The 27,275-nt window shown below is 43.3% G+C and overlaps 1 protein-coding gene across 1 annotated transcript; it reads left to right on the plus strand.

Moving 5' to 3' along the window:
- Positions 1-3,954: 3,954 nt before the first annotated feature.
- On the plus strand, positions 3,955-5,548 carry LOC145392884 (uncharacterized). The gene is made up of 2 exons (XM_080267170.1): positions 3,955-4,314; positions 4,972-5,548. The coding sequence occupies exons 1-2, from the start codon at positions 4,011-4,013 to the stop codon at positions 5,049-5,051; spliced, it is 384 nt and encodes a 127-aa protein (XP_080123296.1). The 5' UTR covers positions 3,955-4,010; the 3' UTR covers positions 5,052-5,548.
- Positions 5,549-27,275: the final 21,727 nt, after the last annotated feature.

Raw genomic sequence — 27,275 nt, forward strand, 5'->3', positions numbered from 1 at the left:
TACCCACAATCTAGACATAAGGTTTATAATTGCCCAGAATAATTACTTGTGTGACATCTGCCCGTTCCACCTGTAGAATTTGACAATACACGTGTAAAGTTGTTGTCTTGAGTTTTTGTGTCCTGCCTCTCTCTTATTTGTCTAAGCTCCGGTCTAGAAAGAGAATCCAACTACACACTAGGTGTTAGAGGGACGGGAAGCCGACCCAAAAACACCTAGCATTACAACTTGGCCATCAACAGAGCCGAAAGGGGATGGGGATCGTCATCATTTCAGACAAAACGCAGTGCCCACCAACACTACATTATTACCACAACACCCAAGCTATTTTATTCATTACGGGGGAAATTTTTAGATTAGAAAGGGTTAGATATACACTGAGGGTTGCCATTTGAGCGACTATACAGCTAGTATTTAGGGATATTTATTTCTATTAGCACTAATTTTCTATGGATCTTTACCAGGGTTTAGCAGTGTTAGTTGAATAGCTGATTTTGTAACGATTATCTACAGATTTTTAACTTAGCAACTTCTGTGAATCTCTCTCTCTCTCTCTTTCTCTCTCTCTCTCTCTCTCTCTCTCTCTCTCTCTCTCTCTCTCTCTCTCTCTCTCTCTCTCTCTCTCTCATCGCTATACTGTATAGGCTACAGTAGTCTTCATTAACCTCTTCACTACTAACATGCATTCTAAAATCGTATAATATAAACTTAAATGGCAGAAATGAATACGAAAATACACATTGGAATTGATGATATTAACACCATCGCGCCATCTCAACGTCACTGCCCACCTTCTCTGCCGTGGTACCAAACTGCTCTTACCATCTTGACAATGTACCTTAATAACACCACGAATGCATCATTATAACACCGAACTAGCACCATTATAACACTACACTAGCTCCACCATAACACATTAGCACCGCCATAACCCTATACTTGCACCACTGTAACACCGAACTAACATCATTATAACACCACACTGGCACCGTCATAATACTACACAAGCATCATCACTATTCCACACTGGCACTAACATAACACCACACTAGCACGTTATAACAATATTAGCAATATCACATCACCACACAAAAGCCATCACTGCACCACACTAACATCATCAGTGCGCAACACTAACACCATAGCACCACACTAGCACCATCACAGCATCACACTAACATTATCACAACAACACATTAACACTATCACAGCACCACACTAACACCATCACAGCACCACACTAAAACCATCACAACACCACACAAGCACCGTCTTACCGGTATATCTTTTTTTGCCCTTTCATTCTGATGACGAGCGCACGGTGTGTGTGTGTGTGTGTGTGTGTGTGTGTGTGTGTGTGTGTGTGTGTGTGTGTGTGTGTGTGTGTGTGTGTGTGTGTGTGTGTGTGTGTGTGTGTGTGTGTGTGTAATTTTATTCTCGCTACCCACAGACGATTTTATTCATCTTAGGTCAGACCTCTCGTGGTGAAGGGGTCAGTGAAGGCTATAATACAGAACACTCCTCTTCCACATTAGCAGATGCCTTCTCGTGTGTTGTGGGGACGGCTTAGCGTTATTAGTGCCTGACTTGTATCATTTCTTACACCCACTGCCACAATCCACGCCCACTCGAGCAGACTGAGCCGTCCTCGCAACACATGAGATACCAGGGTGAAAAATCTCCCCGATACTGAATAAAATCGTCTGGATGTACCAAGAATAGGTTTTTTAAAAGGCGTCCTCGGGGTGAAAGGATTAAGGCAGTATTCTTGTGATCTTAGGAGACTCGCTGGATCCCTTTTTCCTTAGCGTATGTTTGTTGTTTTGTTATTATTATTTCCGCCAAGGAGGTTTGCTTTTGCGGCGTTGGTTTGTTTGTCTGTTTTTCTGTTGGCAGGATTACTCAAAAAGTTATGAACGGATTTTGCCGAAATTTTTTTGGGGAGTAGAGTATGGCTCATGGAACAATCCATTAGATTTTGGTGGTGATCCAGAACATCATCCGGATCCAGGAATTTTCTAAAGGATTTTAAACCATTGCTGGATAGTGGCAAGTTCAACATTTTTGCTTCTAACTCGATAAATAATGCCTACAGTGCTTACACAAATCAGCCTTGGCAGAGGTCTGCAATCTCGGATTGCTCTTTTTGTTATTATTATTATTATTATTATTATTATTATTATGATTATTATTACTATTATTATTATTATTATTATTGCTACAACCACAACAGGAACAACTACTACTATTACAACTACTACTGCTATCATTACAGGTATTAATATTATTATTATTATTATTATTATTATCATTATTATTATTTTTTATTATTACTACTATTATTATTCCTTAGGCCCATATTCTCTTCGACTTGGGAAGTGCCGTAACATCTCTCTCTTACCAGCTTATTTATACTGTATACACACAGAGCGCGTCTGTAATCGCGCGTTATGTATGCATACACTAGGCTAAAATGGTGCAAATGACACAGAAGTTTAACTTAATGTGTCGCATGAAAAATAAATCGCCTAGGAAAGGATTCTAGAAAGCCTCCCATCTTACAGAAAATTGTCACCAATCTTTTGTTACTTGAAGAGATTTTACGTTAACATAGTGGACATTAATTAACAATAGAAAATATCATCCTCTGCATGTCTTTGTCCTCTGTGATGTCTTTTTCCACACACACACACACACACACACACACACACACACACACACACACACACACACATACATTATATATATACTGTATATATATTAAATTCTAGCGGCGTCCAGTTGGAGTGAAGGCCTTGAGTAGGGTTCTCTCTCTCTCTCTCTCTCTCTCTCTCCTTAGGTAGAATTCAGAAACAGAGTAAAACAATGGGGAAGCTTAATGAACTGGGCCACACATTCATTCATCAAACTCTCGGAATCCTGGCTCCACCTGACAAGCACAACTCTCTCTTTGTCTCTCTCTCTCTCTCTCTCTGTCACTTAACCATATATATATATATATATATATATATATATATATATATATATATATATATATAGATGATAAATTTTAACTTTAGGAAGGTCTCTCATACTGAATGGGTTAATGAGAGAGAGAGAGAGAGAGAGAGAGAGAGAGAGAGAGAGAGAGAGAGAGAGAATATGAAGGCTGTATGTTTGGAATATCTCTCCTGAACTTTAAAAAAATAAAGAAAAAAAATATCATTTGTAGTGACGGGGTTAGGGAGAATGGTTTACTGATGTTTGGCTCTTTTTAGCCTGGTCTAAAACTTACATCTCTACATCTTTGATGTTAAGTTGCAGTCTATTGGAGAAAGATGCCTTCTTGTGGTGGCACTGATAAAACTCGCCGGCTCGGCTGCCTGGTTTCAAAAACTTCCCTTAACCCCTTCTCTATTCCTCGAAAGATGTATGATGGATTGCAGAAGGAAAAATTCAGCCTGCATTCCTCCGGGTTTATTTTGATAGGCCAGGGTTGCAACTTTTACTACTACTACTACTATTGCTAATACTGTTGCTGCCGCTGCTGCTAAAGGACTATTGTAAGCTGAATAAAGGCGGCTGGAGGCAGCAAAGTTGAAACTTAAGCATACGTCATCGTAGTGATGGGGTTGTGTATGAGACTGCTTGCCTGTACTTTTATTTTCATTCACGCAGCTGCGAGATACTTCATAGTCAAGTTAGAGGTAACAATAAAATGACACTATAACAGTTAACTGTTATAGACTTGTTTATCGTGGAAATAGGTTAGGATTCTTAATATACAGAGTCCCTGGTGTCCGTGTCATTAAAGCATACTGGAAAACTGATGACAGCTGTCGAGATGAAGGACTCAGGTTCCCACGGACTTGAAACACACGGGCTTCCCATGTGAGAAGTGTGGCTGTGTGAGAACGGATATCACCACCGGGTCTGAGGCAGAATAAAAGGACGAGGTGTGAGCAGCAGTGGACAGTAACAGTGACCAGTTGCTCTACAGTGAACAGTTGCCCTCTCACCACAGTCTCATCATGAAGACTTTCTGCCTGTTGGCCGCCCTAGTGGTTGCTGCTGTAGCCTATGATGTGTCAGGCCAACCACCCTCATTCAACATGCCACAGGTACAACCTCGCCCTGGCCCCTTCGTGAGGCCTCCTCCCCAGCCTGGATATGCAGGCGTCATGACCCTACCTGAGAGGATTCCTGAGGACTTGAGCTGGCGCACCCGACCTGGTCGTGATTCATGGACCCGACCTGCCCTGCGCCCTGACGTCCCGCCCTTCCAGAGGCCCCAGATCCAGCCACCCCACCCGGGCTTCGTGCCTCAAGGCGAGAGTGAGTCACTCATGTCCCGTACCCTACAGCACCTTACAGCTTACACTGAAAACAGAGAGAAGAGCTAATTTTATACCACAGCCTTCTAAAGCACGAAAAATTATGGACTAATGAATGCGTAACACATAAAATATAGATAATTTCAAAATCAATTAAGTTCAGGTTGTAATTACAGTACACACATTTAAAGTATTACCTACCTGTAGAGTTAATTATTGACTACTATTTTCTAGGGTGATCAACTATAACAAAAGTCATTTCACAGTAATGAGTACAGACCCGTAGACGAACACTTCATCCACCGTCGTGATTCAAATGACTTCCTTATACAGTGAGAATTTCATATGTTACCATAACCCACAACACAATCTCTCAAACAAGTGATGACACCTAATGTGTGCAGTAAATTAATATGCAACACTTATCAGTACTGTTGTGATTCATAAGCATCACAGGTCAAAGCAGCTTACCGGAAATAACTATTTCTGAAGTTCTGTGAACATTATTGGTGTGTGTGTGTGTGTGTGTGTGTGTGTGTGTGTGTGTGTGTGTGTGTGTGTGTGTGTGTGTGTGTGTGTGTGTGTGTGTGTGTGTGTGAAGATACCAATACAGTTTTTAAGAGGTTTCCTCATTATCCTCATTACCCTCAATTCCCAGGAGAAATCTGCCAGGATTGCGGCAACCTGACCTTCAAACGGAAGGGTGCTTGTTGCCGCCGTTGGAACTTGTGCTGCTAGACCAGCAGCCCCCACCGAACCACCCTAGACCATTCATCTCTGCTGGACTATTTCAGCTCTACAAGGCAAGCATCCTGATGCACCATAAGGATGTTATTGGATCATCCTTACCTTGCCGTACCATCTACAATATCCCACCCTCTTGAACCACCTTGCACCTTATAAGCCTTACCCACTCCAATACTTCCATGTAACGTGAACCTAAACCTTACAGAAATTCTCCACTTCCATACCGCCATGTACCGTGATCTTGGACAATATACAGATATAATGCCTATTATAACAACTCATTTTCTTTTTCTTTTTTATATTCATGCTGGAGCTTAACCTTAAAAAAAATGTAAGTCTTGTCAATCGCTGACCGATTATTATTTTTTCTTGACTTAAACTAATCTTATCTACGCTACTGTTTACACTAGTCAGCTCACTCTAAATTATGTGTAACCCTGTAAATCTGTATGATGGAGGAGACGCTGTTATCTTGATGTCCAGCAGGAGGATGGAAGCGAGGTGTTACCATGGCTCCTGTCCTGTCACTTTGGCTCCCAAACAACACTGTACCGCCTCATTGTCTTAAATATACACAGCTACAATAACTTTGGTTTCTTTGTTTCCCAAACATTGTGTGTGTGTGTGTGTGTGTGTGTGTGTGTGTGTGTGTGTGTGTGTGTGTGTGTGTGTGTGTGTGTGTGTGTGTGTGTGTGTGTGTGTGTGTGTGTGTGTGTGTGTGTGTTTCTTGCATAAAGTTCATGTAGGCGTAGTTCGACCATTTCTATGCGTTTTTTTTTCTTTTTTCTTTTTTCTTTTTTCTTTTTACAGGGAAGAAGGACTCACAGGCCAGAAGCCTTTAAGATTGTTCCCTCCAAGAAAAAACAAAAACAAGATAACAAAGAGCCAAATTCAAGATCTGTTCATTTTGAGATCCCTGGACACACTGCGTTTGGAAGGCTCGAGGTCATTCTCAGTAGGAAATACAGACAGAGAAAGACAGATCCAGAGTGGGTAAGGGAAGTGAGCCCCTGATACTGTCAAACTGTGCAAATACTGTAGGTCCACAGCTAATCTAATAGGGATAGCAATTCTTTCTGCAGTTCGTGGGAGATGGAGGTAGATACGTCAGGCCAGGTTACAGAGTTATGTTTAATGGTGTCTTTGTGGCAGATCTCTGAATCACTTTGGCAGGGGTTTAAGGTCTAATGAAGAAAAAAGAACAACATTTACTTTACAGGCTCTTTTTTTTTTTTTTTTTCTTTTTTCCCTAAATCAGCTTTGTGTTACCCAATGTAGTTGAGGGGATGAGGTGTTTTGGTCAGGAATGTAGGTCGCCATTGTTGTGCAAGGCGAAGTGGCGCCATCTGAATATGTTATAATCTCTTTAGGTTAGGTTAGATGAGGTTAGTGTTCTAAAATCACGTCTCCGAGATAGTGACAAAGGAGTGAATAAACAAAAACGCCGAAAAAGAGGAGCTGGTAAAGTAAATGGTGACCGAATTATCTGCATGCGGAGGAATGTCCGACCATGATGACAACGTGAATGCCCAGAAGAGAAAACAGGGTAGGGTGAGATATCTTTTTTCACGTCCAGTTGGCTTCACTCCCGCGTGACCCAATCAGCACTGAAAATTTTGTCTCAGTAGTCGACAGGTATTAAATTGAGCGTTCTCTATTATATCTCTCTCCTGGTCGACAGTGTGTTATAAATTATTTTCACTTGCCGTGGTTATGAGGCTGCATAAGAAACTAACGCAACACTGGGTACTGGGTGGGTTACGCAGGAGTGGAGCCAACTTAAGAGATCAGGGGAAGGCAGTGCAGGTTGAACAGTTATCTGGGTAACGGAACTCCATTTAAATAGAGTTGCCACGGGCTGTGGCAGTCGAGGGTATTATTTTTTGTGGCTGCAGTATGAAACACACAACAGAGGAGTATATGAAGGAGGGTTACCTTCTCTCTCTCTCTCTCTCTGGAAAGGAAAACGAGAACAACAGAAAGCAGAACACACTGACACATTGCTAGCAGAGGACTGTCGGCGATTTTTTGCTCGTGGCTGTACATATGCGTGAGAGGTGCCAATAATGTCTATTACCTGCTGTCTTATCCGTGGCCATTCTTCCAAGTTTCGCACAGCAGGTCAGACTATCTCTGCAGCACTACCCACCATGGGGATGTACTATTGCTTTATGTGGGTGCTGGTTTTAGGCTGGACATCTGATCCTCAAGGTCATCTACACAGGTTGGGAGATTTTGAATAATGGGGTTATTTACCTAGCAGACGCAAACATGACAGGAACTGTGTTTAGGATTTAAGGAAAAAAGTGTGGAAGTGGTGGTCGTGGTATAGACTGCATTCTTCCAGAATAGATTAGAGATCTTTACAGTTCTTCAGGGCTGTGTGGTGAAGAGTACATACTTAGCTTTTCAAGGAAAGGCGTCCTAACTAATCCCTTTGAGTAGTTGATTTTATGAGACTTCTTCAAGGATGTCTAGTTCGCTAGTGAATGACTTGTCTAACCCCTCGGGGAAGAAAGTCCAAAAAATTTGTATGATAGATTTTCAAGGAAAATTGGCTTTGCTGATCTGTTTCATTGCTTCGTTTTTTTTTTCCATGTCCCCTCATGACCAGACAGACTTCTTCCATCAGTTTGCTAAGCGTATTCTACAGGGCTGGTGGGTGGGTACAGAGATTCAAGGTACAATTTTCATCACCATCATCATTATCATCCAAACCCTTTTCCTACCTAAGATTTGGGTGGGGTTAAAACCAGGAAACCAGGTAAGAGAACAAGAAAGGTCAAGCAACAGAGCATATCCAATGAAGAGAGGGCAGACATCCATTAGAAGCAAGCCAGACATTTATTATCAGTTTTAGCAGGTATTTACGTACAGTTTAAGACGTATCATATACCACTACCAGTACCTATACTGTACACAAATCCGTTGACTAGGCCAAAATCTGTTAGTCCTCTGCCATTAGACCATGAATGCCTGTTACAATGGGAGCTGTATGATTTGGCCCCAGCTGTTGTCGTCTTTTCTAGTCTTTGGCTGATCAGGGGAAAATAATTACCTTCAAACAATTCATCTTGTTGTTGACGATAACGAACACCACTTTCTGCCCTACTGACTCTTCTCTGTCGCCTATAGGGTCTCCTTCTTCACTGATTTGGTGGTGGTGTGATGAAAGGGTCGTATTTTAAGTAATTTGGGTTACTTCGTAGCACCTCTTCCACAGCGACTTATTTTCCACGTTACACACCTCAGTATAGCCTATTGTATGTTACTGATGCAAACCTTGTCAGTGTTAAAACGACATTAAATGCATATAAGGAAATGTGCAGATGTAATATGCAAAATTGAACTGAATAATGAGTTTCTGACGCCAGGTATCAAAGACCATAATGGCACCGCATCAAAGCAAAGATATATGATTAACAAGGGAACAGAATCGGGAAAGAAGATGTAGAAATGGTCTTGGCGTAGAAGAGGTCTTGGCGTAGAAGAGGTCATGGCGTAGAAGTGGTCTTGGCATTGATGTGGTTTTGGCATTTAAGAGGTCTTAGCACTGAAGTGGTTTTGGCGTTGGCCATGAAGTGACTTGGTGATGATGCGGCTTGGTGATGAAATGGCTTGGCGTTCGAGTGGCTTGACGATAAAGTGGTTTGATTTGTCAGGTGAGTGAAGGGCTTGACCCAGCTAGGGAGAAAGGGTCAACTTCAGTTGGAGATCCTTAAACTATTCATGTCATGAAACCAAATGTCTAACCTGATAGGAGCAAAAGGGAAAACATAAAACCAGAAGAAACACGGAAATAGCATGAAGAGAGATACGACAAAAGAGAAAAGGAGGACAGCAAGAAGAGAAAGAGTGAAAACAAAAAGACCCCTTTTAGTCGCCTCTAACGACAAGCAGGGATACTGAAGAAGTATCCCCCCCCCCCTCCTCAAGGGGATGTAATATGCAAAATACATTTTTTGGGGAACAGGTGTTACGAGGCCTCCGATGCCACTCAGAACAATGACCAAAGTGTGGCCTGGCTCTAACACCTGAATGGAGGCCCTGGGTAACTATCTCAAGAGTTCTACGTCAGCCTGCATGCCTGCTGGTTTTGTCCATTGCCCCTTGTTTCTGTTATCTTCATATGTTAAATATTCTCGTTTCCCCCCAATATGGAAAGCAAATGAGTGGGTGGGCTGACTTGCAGAGCTGCGATTACCACAAGGCGATTGTAAGGGCGGGTCAGTGGTGAGGAAAATCCTGGCAAGGCTTTAAGTGAGCAGGTGCTGTGAGACTATTAAGGGATGAGAGGATGAAGTCTTGGCAAAGTCAAGTTAAGTGGTGAAATGCAGTCACCATACTTGCCTGGTCCCCTTTAAACGACGCCAGATAACTGCCTGGCTGTATTCGCTGGCCAGGTACTGTGCTTACATATCTATTGGTTGGAGCAGCCCAGCCATGTCTCACAGTCGCACCTCATGACTGACTGCAGGATATAGCTCAGTCTTTGTCAATCACATAAAACTGCAAATCACTCAGAAACACATAAAACTGTGCAATACAGGATGGCAGTTTAATAGATCCACGCATCTGTGTCTCAGGTCTTTGCTCATTTTCATACACAATTACATAGAAATCTTGGGGTGAAACTTTTTTTTTTTTTTTAGGTGGGGGGGGGGGAAGGAGGGGGTAATACACAGAAAACTCAAGCATTAGGCTGAGACGAGTTATACCTGGGGGTCATTGAAGGGACAGGCAGATCTCACAGATATGAATTCTTTCCTTGTCCTACCTCACAACCTGGCACAGGTCAACGTCACCTGTGCTTCAGTCCTTAAAGCAGCTGGTTAAACAAAGTCAGTCCTCCCTCTATAGGTCGAACTGGAAGCTAGTTTGGAAATTTAGTATGAGATGATACAGATATTTGATAGCGATTTATTCCGCTCATTACATCTCAGTATTCCATGTACGTTATTAATGCAAACTGTATCGGCATTAAACCAATATATTTAACATAAAAAGGAATTTTAAGCCGTATATTCAAAGTAAATCGCCAAAGAACAGGTGCTACAAAGCCTCCCATACCATTACCGATATGACTCTGTTCCCCACTGGCTGAAATCAGTTGCGTGGGCAACCTCCAGCTCCTTGACCCAGAATTAAAACTTCGATGCAAATAATCTGTAGTTGACAGTCCTATCTTCAGGACATTATGGCAACATTTGCTGCATCCAACATATATCCTTAAATTACTGTCACTCGCAGTACAACACTTGCATGCCTGCCTTCCTCACAAAACCTGTGCAAATGCATCATGCCTGGGATCGGTGGAGTAAGTTAAACTCTAATTAGCTTGGAAATTATTCAAGACCAGTCCAGTAATTCTTGTACCTGAATTTCCTTGACATAGCCATATATATATATATATATATATATATATATATATATATATATATATATATATATATATATATATGAAAACTCTATCACATGAGCATGTCATGACAAATATATTGTGTACCTTCCAAAATAATCAAATGAAGAGGGCCACCAACCTTTCGTTTTTATTTCAAGGCATCGTCAAGATATCTTGAAATACATACGAAAACTTGCTGGCCCTCTTCATTTGATTTTCCTATGACCTGCCCACCTCATTTGTTCTTTTATAACTTCTCTAATGTCTGACTTTAGTCTGAGCTCTCACCCAAGTTGATATTTTCCTGTCTCTTAAAGGTATTCTCAACACTGACCTATCCATTGCTCTTTGAAGACGGATTAGTTGATTTCCATCGAATTTGTCAGTTTCCAGGTCTTACAACCGTACGTCATAGATGGGATTCTACGTACGTTATATACTTCGTTTCATACATATTGGCAAGATACTTTTCATGATGTCTCAATGTTTACCACAAGCTTTCTACCCAATTGTAATGCGACTTTTTATTTCGCTACCATGGTCCTTCGTTAGTTTAGTGTTTGCCCCGAGTAATAGTACTCCTCGACTTCTTCAAGAACTTATTCGCTTATTCCGATGGCGCTCTTTGGTGTATGAGTATTTGGATTAAACATTAGTTTTACTCCGGTTCATCTTTGGTCCTACTTTGATACTTTCTCTGTTTAGGTCATTTAACATTTCATGCAATGTCTCAGCTGTATCTGAGATTAGGGCAGTGTCATATGCAAATCTTAAATGGTTTAGGTTTCCTCCATCTGTGTACTCCATTGTTCTCCCAGTCTAACATTCTGAAAATACTTTCTTGGCATGCTGTAAATAATTTTGGTGAAATCGTATCTCCCTAACGCACGCCCTTGTCAATTTTAAATTTTTCCGAGTCTTTGTGTAATTTAAGTGTAGCAGTTCCCTATTTATATGTTTTCAGGAAGTTCTACAACGTTCTCATTAACTCCTTGTTCCTGCAAAGAATTTATAAATGCTATGTGCTCCACTGAGTCGAAAGCCTTTTCGTAATCAATAAAACCTAACAGTGGTTTATTGTATTCTGTGGTTTTCTCTGTGTAGATGATCCGTAGTCGAGTACCCATTTCGGAATCCTGCCTGCTCCCGAGGTTGGTTTTCTTCTAAATTTGTTGTTATTCTGTCCTTAAGTGAAGGGTTTGCAAATAACTGATAATAAACTAGTGGCTCAATAGTTATTAAGATCTTTTGAGTCTCCTTTTTTGTAAAGCAAAATAACTATTACATTACACCATGTTTTGAGAATCTTCTTTATACACTGAGTAAATGAGTGGGCAAGCCTGGTTTGTACTTCTCCTCCTGCATCAGACAGTAAATCTGCTACTATTCCATCTCCTCCAGGGGCATTCCCTTCTTCCATACTTTTAAGAGAAATATTTACTTCGTCTGGTGTTACTGCAGGTACTTCACTTGTTTCACACACACACACACACACACACACACACACACACACACACACACACACACACACACACACACACACACACACACATATCTATCTATCTATCTATCTATACATCTATATCTATCTATCTATCTATCTATCTATATCTATATCTATATATCTATCTATCTATATATATATATATATATATATATATATATATATATATATATATATATATATACCGTATATTCCAATCCTACTTTTAGAAAAAAATCAGTCTGCAACAGCTAGTGGTACCCATACTGTCCGTGTTATCATTATATCTATCTATCTATCTATTGCCAGACGCCTCAATCCCGTTTGGGGTGGCCACAAACAAATCGCCTCCACGTCGCCCTGTCCCCCGCCATTTCACTGCCCTGCTCCCAACTCATACCCCCCTCTCTCATATACCTCTCCACCCCATCCCTCCATCTCTTCCTCGGCCTCCCCCTCCCTCTTTCCCCCTCCACCTCACTCACATACACTCTCTTCGTCAGTCTTTCACCCTCCATCCTCTCCACATGGCCAAACCACCTCAGTGTGTTCCTCATAACGCTTCCTATCACATCCACATCCACACCACAACGCTCCTTTATATCCTCATTCGTCAGCCTGTCTCTCCATGTGACTCCACAGGCTCCTCTTAAATAACTCATTTCCACTGCTCTCACTCTTGACTTGTGTCCTTCCTACAACGTCCAAGCTTCACTTCCATACGTTAGAGTTGGTATCACAATACTGTCATGTAGTAACTTTTTCACTTCCATCCTCACTTCCCTGTTTCTTATCACTGCTTTCAAAGGATCAGCAACCTTTCTTCCCTGCTGTACGCTTTCAAGCACTTCACCCTCCAAACCTCCATCCTCATTCATCACACTACCCAAGTACTTAAACGTACTCACATTTTCCAATTCCTCACCATCCAACCTCGCTGTACATTCACTGACTTCACCTCTCTCAAAGACCATCACTTTACTCTTCCCTACATTCACCTTTAGATTCCGTTTCTTACACACTCTCCCAAACTCATCCACCAAGCCTTGCAGCTCCCCTTCGTCTTCACTCAACAACACAGTATCATCTGCAAACAACAGTACAGGGAGTTTCCAAACACTATCCTCTCTCACCAGGGCCACTCCAACATCCACTATCCTACCTTGTACCTCTTTTATTACCCCATCCATGAACAGATTGAACAACCATGGAGAATGACACATAACCCAACCTCCAAAGAGAAAAATTCACTTAGTTCACCATCCACACGCACTGCAGCCTTATCAGTATATATATATATATATATATATATATATATATATATATATATGAGAGAGAGAGAGAGAGAGAGAGAGAGAGAGAGAGAGAGAGAGAGAGCACAGTTTGCAACCGGCAGGGCAAAGGGGGAGGGGCCTCAGACTCTTTGAGCCTTGCCTGAGCACGCTCTTGCACCCAAGTCACAAATTGTCTTATTTATATTCTTTCTGGCGGTCTGGTACCATTCTTACTAACATAAACAAGGAAACCGACACGGGTAACCAAAAATGCAACCGCTGAAAAGTTGAACAACACGGTGAATCTAGTTGATTACTGCTTATCCCTTGATGAAGCCAATTCCAGCTGATGTGATAAAGATTAGGGTCTGTATTGAAATTATTTTACTCTGACCAGCCAGACCGTTGATACCCATTATCAATCCTACTTTTAGAAAAAAAATCAGTCTGCAACAACTTGTGGTACCCATACTGGTCGTGTTATCAGAAAAACCTCGGAAGTATATGTGAAGATAAAAGCTGGTCCCATGAGGTTGATTCACACACCCACAGAGTTCACACGTGAGTGGTGTGGCCGTGTGAAGGGCTAGTGCAAGAGCACCACCAGGTCTGAGGCAAGATAAAAGGTCGGGGTGTGAGAAACAATGGACAGTGACCAGGTGACTCCCCTTCCAGTTGTCCTCGCACCAGTCTCACCATGAAGGCTTTTTGCCTACTGGTTCTGGCTGCTTTCATGGCTATTGTTCTAGCCTATGAAGAGTCAGGAGAATCAGTAGAACCACCTTCGTTCAATTTGCCACGGGTGGAACCACAACCTGACTCCGTGGAGCCTGAAACTCTTCCTGAATGGACTCCTTGGCCATGGGACAATCGTGGTCCTTTCAGAAGGCCCCCTCCACAGTCTGGTTATGAAGGCATCACTACTCTACCACAGCAGCTACCTGGACAGTCTTGGCCTTGGCACCACCGTGGCCCCTTCAGCAGACCCCCTCCACAATTTGGATCTGAGGGCGTCACTACCTTACCATCAGAGGTACCTGGACTAAATCGCCCGTGGCGCCGTCGTGATCCGTTCGGGAGGCGCCCCCCACCACCCGATGATAATAATGATGATTCTAATGTCACTTCTCAGCCAGAGCTGATGCCTGGTCAGACTCGCCCATGGCTCCGTCGTGGCCCGTTTGGAAGGCCCCCACCGCCACCTGACTTTGATGATGATAACGATGATACTACTCAACCAGAGCAAATATCTGGTGCAACTCGCCCATGGCTCCGTCGAGGCCCGTTCGGAAGGCCCCCACCACCACCTGACTTTGATGATGATTCCGATGATACTACTCTACCAGAGCAAATATCTGGTGTAACTCGTCCGTGGCGCCGTCATGGCCCCTTTGTGAGAACCCCTGCTCAGCCCGGTTATGAGGGTACAATGACTCAGCCGGCGAGGGTACCTGAGAGCTGGCGCAACCGACCTGGTCGTGACTTGTGGACACATCCCTACCCTCGACCAGATGTTCCACCCTTCCAGAGGCCCCAGATCCAACCACTCCATCCTGACTTCCCGGGGCAAGATTAGAGTGAGTCACCTCACAGTGTTTAGTTAGGCTACATAATGTAGTTTGCATCAACTCACAGCTTAAGATGTTCACTGACAGAGGAAACGAGTAGGCTAACCATCTAGGGATTTGAATATCATCTGTTTCTTAAGGCGCCTACAGTAGCGATTGCGGTTGCCTCAGCCAAACAAAAAACATTTTGCTCTCTCCCCCCGTCCCCTCCATCCTCCTTATGTGGTCCTAATCAGAAACCATTGGTTTACTACTCTACCAGGTACACGGACACGTAGTATGAACACACACACACACACACACACTTTTTAAAATTCCTCTTTTTCCATGAGTTTGTTTGAATTTTTCAGTATTTCTTCCAGTGTTCACACTGGAAGATTACTTTCAGTGGCCTTGACTTATATCTCTCAAATTTCCCTAGCTTTTTGTGTTCTTCTAAGCGTTTATCACAGATTTCCTCTAATACTTCCTTCAATATGTTCATTATATTTACCATCTTCTTTTTGTCTCTCGAAATTTTGTTTCGTATTTCTTCTTCATCTATACCAGTGATTACTATAGATTTGTTGATATCTACTGAATCTTTGACCAGTTTTGGGTTGTTTTTAATGATTTCTTTCACCTCCTTTCTAATGTTTTTCTCTTCGACTTTTGTTTCTAAGACTTTCTTTACTTTCACCATTTCAGCAAACGTAGGGTCTACTTCATCTTTGCAACTTCTCGTCATTCCGTTCACCTGGGTTATCTTCTCTTCAGTATCGCTGCTTTGGTCTATCAGACTTCTAGCTTGCCTAATTGTCTCTGTGTCACTTCTGAACTCCTCCATAATACTCTCATGGTTGACAACTGTACTCGCCATTTCACTGGTCTTCCTTCTAAGTGAAACTACCTCAAGTGACAACTCATTTATTGTTGTGTCTTTTTTGTTTAAATCCTTTACTAATTTTTTATTTTCTTCCTTCTGCATGCGTAATTCCTTCTTAATTTCATCTATTTCAGATTTAAAGTTTTCTCCAGTTTATTCACTTTCTCTACCAATTTATTATGTTTCGATTTCAACCAGTTCTGGGTAGAAATCATCATCCTGTTTTCTACCTTTATCTCATTTCTTAACTCCTTCCATATTCACTTTACTAAAGATGATGCTTATCTTGCGGTAATTCTCACTTACAAAGGTAACTTCTCCTTACAGATTTGCATCTCCGTGCAGACAACACTCAGATGATGATGCGTTGTATCAGCGGATTCTTGCACTAACTGGATGTACTCTATCATTTGGACAACACTTTTGATTATACTTACTCTGCGATATTAGAACATCACTTAATTTAACCTAGTACAGAGCCTGACTCATTTAAAGATACTATTTAGGTGTGGCCAGTCGCGGCAAAAGATGGCCAGTTCAAAGCGAGGTGACGGACGTCCTTCCTCTCTGCTTTCTGTGTGTGTGTGTGTGTGTGTGTGTGTGTGTGAAGAATAGTACCCACACAGTCTTATGACAGGCTACATCATTCTTTTCACTGCCCGTTCCCAGGAGAAAGATCTACCAGAGCTGCAACAACCTGTCCTTCAAACGGAAGGGACCTTGTTGCGTCGGATGGAATTTGTGCCACTAGATCATCAATCTCAATGGATCTCCTACTTTAATGGGCCATCCACCCAGACAAACCTTTCCAACGCCACAAAACAAACATCCTGATGCACCATAAGGACGTTGAGAGAAGGGAACAGAGCGTTATCAAGGTTCATTGTACCTTTTGCTTCCACATCACATTGTACCGCCCCATTTTCTCAAATACACAGTATTGCAAGAACAGTGCTTTCTCCTCCCTGGCAACTGGTCTGTGTGTGTGTGTGTGTGTGTGTGTTACACCCGTCCCAACACATTACCTTCTACAAAGTATCACTACACACTCACTTTTGCTACTCCCTGTCTAGTCACACTACACACACTCTTTCCACTCTTTTCCTCTCACTGAGTCACTCTTTCTCGCCAACCTCCGAGTCATAATTCGTTTCCACAAACCCCCTTCTCCTGTTACCATTCAAGTTCTTCGCTCATTCTTTTTGCTAACTTTCATACCAATAACTTCTTTTTCACATTTCTCAACACTCCCTACGTACGCGTGAATTTTGAGTCAATGGAACACAAGGACATAGAAATTCTCTCTCTCTCTCTCTCTCACTGCCTGGAGACATAACACACCCATCCTCCCTTTTCTTTCTCAATCATCTTACTTTACTTACAAACTCTCTACACAGCACATCACAGAGTCAGATACTTTTAGATACTTAACAGGTGCACAGCAGGACACTCTTAACCTAACAACCTAACTAGAATTACATATTTAGTCAAGTAAACTAATCAGACACTTCTGCTAATACACACATGAGAACTATAGGCTGCTATGTACCGTACAAGATAACATAAATACAAATTTTTTACTTTAGATACGATGTTTTGGAGTACTTGGTACACTATGTCACCAGATATCTTACTGTTATGCTAGGTGTTTAAGGGTCAGCTTTCCGTCCCTTGAACGCCTAGTGTGCAGCTGGGTTCTCTTTCTAGACCGGAGCTTAGACAAATATGAGAGAGGCAGGACACAAAAACTCAAGGAAACAACCTTGCACGTGTATTGACAAATTCTATATGTGGAACAGGTAGATGTCACAACAACAGGAATCTGGCCAATTATAAGACATATGCAAGGATCATGGGCAGTAGTATCACGCAGGATACTATTTGGACAATAGTTCAGGGCAACAGGTGAATAGTACAATGAACAGTATTTAAGGTCTTTTGGGCAGGGGAATAGGTCACGGTCACTCTGAGGGAAATATACAGGTGCTTAGGATGGGCAACTTATTCACAGGTCTTGTAGTAGAGGAATCACGCTATGGGGGCCGAGTCTAATGTTCGCTGAAATCAATGCACTCTTGTTGGGTCTTCCTTATTTCCCTATTTCACTCTCTGCCCAAACCGTGACTACCACACATTAATATATCTCGGACTTAGATTCCCTCAGATAATATAGCACACTGCCCGATATTCAGGTCACTATTACACTGTCACTGCACTTTCACTGTCACTCACTGTCGGTGGGGCGGCGGCGTGGTTAGGGGGTGGGGCGAGAACTCACTGCCCAACTCCTGATGGGGGCTGGGTCCCGCCTGTGGCCTCTGTATTCAGCAGCCATGGGATCACTCGTAGGGGCATCCTCTCTCATCCAGGGTTGTGGGCGGCAAAGGGACCTGCACTGTCGGGGCTAGGGACTGGAATGCAGCCCTCAGCGCTAGGACCGAAGAGCTTCCTGAAGTGCTCACTTATGCGCCTGACGGAGGACAAGGGTCGTCTGCATCGGGGTAGGGAGAGGCCTCTCCCAGGGGTCCTGGGGACAGCCTCGGGGGCCCGGCGGCTGCGGTCTCCTGCAGTCGGTAATGCCATCAGGGGTGAGCTGTGGCATCGGACTTTGTCAGAGTCCATCAGGTAGGGTCCCTCTAGAGCCGGCTGGGCGGAGAACAACCTTGGGGATAGCACAGGGCCTCTCCACAGGCCCTCGGGGCTGAGGCGATTCTCTTGCAGGTTGACTCTTGGGTGGTGGACAATAGGGTCGTCTGCGCCCCTGACTGTCGGCAGGTCTGATGGCAGAGGACCTCCTTGTAGTGGAGTCATAGGGGACGAGGGGCTTTGGTGCTTCTCCCTGGCGTGGATACCAGCCATCACTGGGTTCCCATGGGCAACGAAATGAGGGCGGCTACCGGCCGTCCCTTCATCGTAGGCGCGGCTACCAGCCGTCGCCTGGGCCTGACTCCCTAACGGGGAAGCAGGCGAAGCGCAGCTACCGGCCATCACTTGCCTATCGGCATGGCTACAGGCCGTCTCCTGCCGACGGGCGCGGCTACCGGCTGTCAGTGTGTCCTGTTCTCGGAGGCAACTACAGGAGGAGAGGGGACATACCTTTCTCTCCCCAGCGTGGCTACTGGCCATTGCTGGTTCCTGTAGGGGTGGTATAGCAGCACCTGATGGGGAAGCGGCTACCGGCAGTCTCCTGCTGTGTGGCCCGGCTACAGGCCATGGCCTTTTAAGGGCGCGGCTACTGGCTGTCGCCTGAGCCCGGCTACAGGCCATGGCTCTTAGGGGGGAGCAGCTACAGGCCATCTCCTGAACTTTAGAGCAGCTACAGGCCCACTCTTGTTGGGCTTCAGAGCGGCTACAGGCCGTGTCTTGAAACTCTGAGCGGCTACTGGCTGTCTCTAAATATGCCCGGCTACCAACCGTCTCTGGGGTGCAGCTAGGAGCTGCAAAGTCAGCTCCACCCCGATCCTGTCGAGGGTCAGCTCGCCCGCAAGGTAATCTCCTTTTCCTGCTATGGTGGCAGCGGGCGAGTTCCGGATCATAGTGGCGCACGGCCCGAGCGAACTTATGTACCTGTCGCCCGGGGTCGGGTCAGGCTCTGTCTGCCCCTCCGTAGGCTCCTCCCGGGGGTGTCGTGCTGCCCTCAGTCACTATTCCCGGCATTTTACTTACGCTATGGGCAATGACTTGAGGAGGCTGGAGTGAGTGTTTTCCACCTCTAGCAACTCTCGATATAGTCCAGTCGCCACACCTCTTCTCTAGTGACCCATCTGACAGCAAGAGTATATCACTTGCCAACCATTTCCTGCAGGGGACGGTTATGCATGGCAAGTCGTTACGGATAAGGTCAAATATCGCATGATTTGTCTCAGAACTTCACACGGTTGGGTAATAGGATGTTGGCAAGCCGTGGTCAATCCTCATAGCGGCCGAATAGCAGGCTGGTAACACGTGGAGAAAGAATTAAGCTTACAGTGTCCTCACAACACCATCTCCTAAGTCTGATCGGGACTCAGGTAACAGGAATGTAAATGAAACCCAAATCGTTTAAATGAACATGCACAATAACCAACACAAGGAACATTAAGGATGCCCAGAGAGCACAGCAACGCCATACCTTAAATTTGACCCGAGATCTTGACTCTTCATCAGTCTACAATACACCAATAGCCACTTAAGCGCAGTTATGGAAGGGGTAGGAAAGTCGGTCCCTCAAGTCAGAATCTTGCACCCCCACATAAACTTTGGACTAAGCGTGTGAATATGTAGAATTATGCACCCCCCCAAAAAAAAAGGAGGGGGGGGGGGACATTGGCCGCATGTTCGCACCACACTTGCTTCACACACAACATAAGTGCCGATTCTAATCCTTTTGTTAATATTCATACCTGCTATAAGTTACATACTTAGGCCAACACAGATACATGTCCTGTGATCTGCAACTACAGGGCGTCCCGACCACAGATGCAAAAACTGATTGAATAGTAGCTACCTGAACAATGGCGATCTCAACCTCCCTCACGTGGAGCGCCACGGAACGTGACAGTGTTTTCGAGAGCGAAAGTGTAGGGGGGTGAAGGGTTGGTTGTCGCGGCCCCCGTGGTTGGAATAGAACCATTTGTAGAGGTAGGTTTAGATCACAGTTGTGTAAAGGATAACAGAACTCTAAACACCAGAGTATTTTTCTGTGTAATTTGAGAGTGAACGGATTTTGAATACCAACACGTCATAAATGAAAGATTTATTACCATACTCTCTTCATTTCAATTATGTAATAATTTTTCGCTTCATGAAATTAAAGACTAGGCGGATCTAAAGAGTCATTACCGCAAAAATCGTACTCCCATGAAGTACCTCCTCACCTCCCCACAATCGTCATATCTTCCAAAGTCATCTTGTTCCACTGCAGTCTTGCACTACAGGGTCCATTTTGTCTTCAAATCGGGAGAAATCACAGGAGAAAGTAGTTGTGCTGAAGGCAGGATTTGTTATGGTTCTTTCACACGGCTTACATAGTGGTTAAATATTTTCAAAGTAGCCTAATTAGGAAATATGCATTTACAGTTATATGTTGCAGACAAATATTCATGTAACTTGTTAATATTATAGTCAGTAATGCAGCAAATGCTCAAATATACATAACTTATGGTATTAGTCCAAGTATTGTATATAAAAGAAGGATATCTACCCGGTAGAGTAAAAGCGAATTCGCGCTTCATTTCGCTGTTATCCCCAGTACCCCAAGACTGCCGTGTGGCGTTAAGGGCTGTTGAAATGCAGATGCGATCTGCAGTAGCAAGCAGTTCATTGACATGGTCATATAATTCTTGCAGGACTCTGGAAGAAGCTCATCACAACCAGGGGATTCCTTGGCTTGTAGAATGGCTTGTATGTGGATTGCACATTTGCTTTGGTGCGCTGAACATTATCTAATGACACATTTTCATGGGTTATACCTGGATCAGGCATGTCACCTATCACATCTCGGATAAATGAGTGGGAATTCAGTGTCTGCTATTTCTTATTAGATTCGCAAAACCTTGTTTACATGATGCAACCAGCCAATTTTGTGTCTAGTCATTTTTCTATTGTTCAAGTAACGAAAGAACTCTTGGGATTTACCATACATATGGTTGCTACCAAAAGTTTCTATCACATTAAGCCTTAGCTGTCTGCAAGCGACTTCAGTCTACTAAAGAAGTGAATGTAATCACTCTGAACTCAACTGCCAGTGTCGAGAGAGAGAGAGAGAGAGGGAGAAACTTATCTAGTGGTATTTTATGTGTTGCAGGGACAGTTCAGTTTGCTGGTGAGTGTGGTTCGCAAGTCGGAATAGGAAATAAGTAAATGATGCAGTACAAACGATAATGTTGGCTGAGCCATCTCTGCAACTCATGAGAAATTGCCTGGTGGAGTGGACAAGGAATGTAAAGTGTGAACCACCCAATATTATTCATCATTTTCATCAGCATTATTTTCGGCATTACATGTTTTCCATGTTGCATGGGTCCTATGGGTTCATCTGATAGCATTCCTCCACCTTGCTCTGTTCTATGCCAGCTCTATGGTAAAAGTCATCCTCTCTCTCCCTTGTTCTACCTTGCCACTGATGGCCTTGCAAAATTATTCATCTACACCTAATTCAACTCTCTTAGTCCATTCTCTTGAAAAGTCCAAAACATCTCAGTTATCTCCTTTCTTGTTCCACTCTGATGCTTCACATTCAGTTCTTCTGAGAATATCTCATCATCCAATTTTACTTGACATGGGGGCACACACCATCCACTCACTCGAAGTAGTGCTGCTGTCGGGTGTCTGCCCATTCCTCTTCTCCATCCTTCTTTCCTTCCATCCTCTTCTGGCTTCCTTTCCTTCATTCTTTCCTTGTTCTTTCTGCCTACGGGTAACTTTACACTCCCTCTCCTGTCTTTCCTTCATTCTTTCCTCTTCCTTCTGCCTGTGTGACTCTACACTGAGTGACAAGCCAAATGGTTTCCTGTCATTAGGAAACCATTTACTACACTGGGTGGTAACCATATAACCAAATTTTGGCGCCTAGTGGTTTAGTGGGTAATTATGGCACTCCAATTGGATTGAGTTGGTGAAGGTTTATATCCAAGGGTTGGTTGGGGTTGATTGCTAATGTAATGCCACTCAGGGAAGAGTGAGGCTGGTCACTCTCATCTTAAATGTCGGGACCAACTGCCTAGCCCCAGCCTCCTGCGCTTCTCATGGGGCAATGTAGGATTGGATGATGGATGGATGGATATCTGTCAGATCATGCCCATGTTATTTCACTCCTGTCTCACCACATCCTCATGTTTTAAACCTCGTGTTTCACTGCCACGCAGCATGACACTCCAAACCCAGGTAACATTTTCTCTTTTATGGGCAGTGAGAACAATCAAGATGTCAGGATGGGCATTTCTTTTTCGAAACACTGCACACCCCTGCAATAGTACCTTGCTCTGCACAACCCCATGTACTGATGGCATTACCAAGGTAGTAGCACAGTTTGCCCACAATCTTCAGTGACAAATTTATAACCATGGATCATGTTGGTCTACTATCAAGTGTTCTGAATATGCCCCTACATCTACCACACTGGAAACCCACCACCATCCTCAAGCTGCCGCTCACTTTACTGAATTTCTTATGTACTCAATGACTGTATTGAGTATTGAAAAAAGTGTTTCTACCCAAACCCTCCCTTCATACACTACATGGCCAATTACCCGAGTCCATAACCAGCCCCATGCCATGTCCAAAGATCATGGCTTTTGTCTTTCCAGTATATATTTAACTTGCACACCTCTCCATTTTCTGGAATTTTTCAACCGGTCCTTCCATCCTCTCTGCCATCAGCATAGACCATTCACGTATATGAGTTCTCATGGGCACCCCTTGCTGAGATCTTGTGATAATACCATCATGAAATGCAGTGGATGCAAGACTGATCCCTAATGTACCCTAACCTTAAGCTCAAACTCCTTACTGTAGGTTCCACTGACTCATCTCTTAACATGTGCTCACATTACCATCACCACCCTGACAGTTCATTCTTCAACATCCTTCTTTCTCATTACCGGTACCTTACTACTTCCCTAGAGACAGTCACTTATCTTTAGTCAAGTACCCCCACAGCTGTCTACAGTACAGTAACTATAAAAATTTCAGTGGGTGCGTTTTTCATTACATGATCCATCAGCTTCAGATATCCATAATTTCCTTAGTCTGAGACTCCCCCTTACTTTCATAGCAACTCATAGTGTAGTTGGACTCCTAGTCTCTAAGTACCATACAGTCAAGTACAATTTGTTTACTAGGTCAGTGACAAATTCAGCTTCCAGCTCAATAGTGGCCTTCAGCATTGAAGCCGTGATGCCAGATGGACTTTTTTTTTTTTTTTGCTTGATTCTGCTCCATTCCATCCAGACTGCCAATCCTTGTATTAGTTCAGCTGGCTTTATAATGTCTCTGTTCCATTCAAAATCTTTGTTAAATACCTGGTTATGGTGGCATATCCAAATTTTGCTCAATGAACTGTCAACTGTCATCATTATTAATCTGAATGCATTTTTCACTCACCATATCTTGGTTTGTTTTGGCCATTTTATTTGTACCTTATGTACAGGTGTACTAATTAGAGAGATGGAACAGTGTCTGTCTTAACTGACTGTTCACCAGACAAAAATCAGCATGGTATGGTATCAGAATTTAGCAGTTTGACAGTAAATCAGTTCATTTTTCCATCTATCTATCTAGTCAGATGCCTTAATCCCATAAAGGGTGGCTGTTTGTCTTTAAGGGGAGGGGCACTAGCTCTCCACCAACCCACTTGTTGATGCATACTAAAATGATAATGACAGGGACCCATCCCATGGAACCCCCACTGCTGCTTAGTGGTAGAATAAGGAGACTCCCTTGTGGGGAGGCTCCCACTCTGTCTCACTAAGTAAAATGAAACAGAGTACAGTAGTGGTATTTCACTGATGGCAGACCCTCCAAGGAGGGATCCATCTCCCACTTACACTACACCACTGATATCTCTTTACATTCATTTTTCACTACGGTATTAAAAAAGTTTATGAAAATTTTATTTACCCAGCAGCAAAGGAAAGGGCAACTAAAAAAACAATGTTAAGGTTGTTAAGGTTTGGGGCCCATGCTCGGCGACTTAAGGCAACAGCTACTCACTCTTGTAATATGTGCCTCACTTTACTTTTTCGCCATAACAAAAGTCTACCTCAAAAGAGTTTTGCTGCACCTCATCCTCAGCCTGAAGTTCACTAGGTTCACATCAAGATGGGCCAAGGGCCACAACAATAACAACAACATACAGTACAATACCAAATTTCTCATCCATAATACCTGATACAGTAATCCCTCCACTATCCGACGTAACAGAGCCAAAGGCATGTCTGGAAAGTGGGCCCCTTCCTCCTGACCTGGTACTTATGGACCCTAACCCAGCCTGACTCAGAAAACCACCTACATAACTCTCTACCGGACATGCACAGCACCTATTTAAGACCCTTTTCACACAAATAAGGGAAAGAAATATGAAATAAATGAAAAGGAACCAAAGAATGAGGAATTAGAAGTTAGTATGGAAAATATTAGCAGTGTACAGGGTACTTACAACATGTCCATGGCCAGTCGTTACGAAGGTTAACCCACCTCCTCTAAGGCTCTGGCAGTGGTGAAAATGCTCTTGAAGCAGGTACAGTAATCCAGTGTTGTGCTGCACTTAATCCTTTACACTATGAGTTATAATTGTTTAACACTGCACATTCTGTTCTTGATTGCACCACGCCAGTTTCAACTGCCAGTTTACACTCTGTACTTGATCTTTGCACTCTGAATTCTAATTTCATAACAATGCACAAAACTTTAAATTCCCATGTGGTCTAGTGGTGAGGTATTGCAGTTTAATCACTGTTTATTCACAAAACCGAGCAGGTTGGTAGTTAGGTGGTAACTGAGGAGGGATAGGGGAAGGCAGGAAGCAAGCAGTGAGTGTAATGACAACTCTTCGGCACTGCGCGCCAATTTCAAAGTACGGTTGATTTCCCCCCCCCCCCAAAGGCCTGGGCCCAAAATGTCCGGTAAGTGGGGAGTCTGGATAGTGGGCGTCCGAATATTACAGGAATTACTGTATATCCTTCCCAAATTCTCTCTCTCTCACTTATTCCATTGTTCCTTTTGTTTACAAAACCATGAATGGGTCTTTTCCTCCTTAAGGTTCTTCATGCCAGTTGTCATTTCAGACTGGATGTCATCAATCAAGTCAACCCGATATTCTTTTAACATGAATTCAACTTGAGGAACAGCCAAAACTCATTCAGTGCTGAGTTTGGTGAACAAGGTAATGCATGATTACTGGAATTTTCTTTCATTCCAAACACTGTTGGGTAACAAGCACTGCATGACTGGATGCATTGTCACTGTGATGCAGACAACCATCATTCTATATCTTAATGCCTCATGCAGACTTTTCAGAGCTTCCTGTCAGTAAGGTAAATTAAGTCTTGGGGGGGGAATTCTGAATACACAATCCCCCTTGTGTAAAAAAAAAAATGCAAACATGACTATCACTTACGATCTGAGCCTACAAGCTTTTCATGTTCGGATCTTAGCAACAACGGTGTCTCTCATTGAGAGCTCTGTCTTTTGATTTCCGTGTTATACCAGTAAACCCAAGTTTCATCCCCTGTCGACGACTTTGGATAAGTATATTGGATCTGATGCAAGCTGGAACAAAAAATGACATGATGTTCTATTCGATCATCTTTATGGACACATGGAAGAAACTTGGCAGTTTTGTACCTCATTTGCAAATCATCTGTAAATATAGCATGAAATGAACCAAATGAGACATTGTTCTTTTGTACAATTTCATGGATGGTCCAGCAGTGGTCCACATAAATGACACCTTTGATCTGAACAATGTTGTCCTGACATCTGATGCTGGTCAGCAACCATTCCTTGACTTACCCTTCGGTGACTCACTGTCTCTTCAAAACCAGTCAAAACATCTAAAACCAGTACCTTGTTGACAGCTTCATCATCGTACACTCTCGACAGTGAACAGACTACATTAATTCTACCCTTGCCCTTGCTATGGTGTACTGCCACATAGTATTGTGCTTTCTATTGATATGGCAACTAGAAGAGTGGCTGACGTATGACAAGCAACAGTCCATATCTCTGGTCAAATTACAAATTAATGAGACCAACATAAAAAGTTCTGATCACCACTCGTACATTCAACACTCAAGCTGAAGTGAAATTAATCTCACGAACAGATATGAAATATAACAAAGTTTATTTGGTATTAATACTTGTCCAATGAGATTTTCATGTTATATTAACAAAAATGAAGCCATGTTTCCTCACAGGGAAACCTCCTAACTGGTGATGGCCATGGAACAGCTGATGTTTTCTATGAAGTGGAAGCTAAACCAAGAGCCAAAACTAGCTAATTACTTCCCAACAGTTGCTGGAAGCTGTTGGAAAAAAAGAAAGCTGGACTTTAACTCTATGTACGGTCACTCAGAAGAAAGGTCACTGAGTGACTACTAGTGGCTGAATGTTTCCTGCCTGAGAGCAGTGATTGTGTGGCTAATTACTGTACCAAGCTTGTAACCACATTTCATTCTCATGGTAGCTCCTCCCAAGGTTGATGATAACCATCCATCACTGTAACAATAAAATAATATGACTAGTGAAGGCATTGCAAAGCCTGTAAACATTTATGGTGCCATGCTCATTACCTAACTTTTAGGGTATGGTCACACCGGACATGATGAGTGGGGAGGTAGCGTTGAGCAATGGTCGGCAAGGTGAGCGTCAACACAATGCCTGTCCAAATAGGAAATGGCAACCTTGCATGTGACGGATAGTCAGAAGCTGTTCATTGGTGCAGGCATGTCATTGTCCAAGCTATCAAGCCAAGGGATGTCACTAGGCACTGCACAACATTTGGGAACATGCTACGTTGCCACGAACGTGGTGGGTGAGCAAAGCAACAAACCTCCCCGTTCATTCAGTGTGGCCACCCACACAGGATTTAGTGAGCTTTATCGTGTTGCCTCATCCCTCCCCGCTTGTCTTCCTGCTCGTCATGT

The sequence above is a fragment of the Coenobita brevimanus genome, chromosome 23 (assembly GCF_032717465.1).
Source record: "Coenobita brevimanus isolate Jiangsu-jjx chromosome 23, ASM3271746v2, whole genome shotgun sequence".
NCBI classification, from domain to species: Eukaryota; Metazoa; Arthropoda; class Malacostraca; order Decapoda; family Coenobitidae; genus Coenobita; species Coenobita brevimanus.

Excerpts from the sequence above, each read along its gene's own strand:
- LOC145392884 (XM_080267170.1), top strand. The coding sequence starts at position 4,011 with ATGAAGACTTTCTGCCTGTTGGCCGCCCTAGTGGTTGCTGCTGTAGCC. Across the intron at positions 4,315-4,971 it reads CTTCGTGCCTCAAGGCGAGA|GAGAAATCTGCCAGGATTGC; the intron begins GTGAGTCACTCA and ends CTCAATTCCCAG.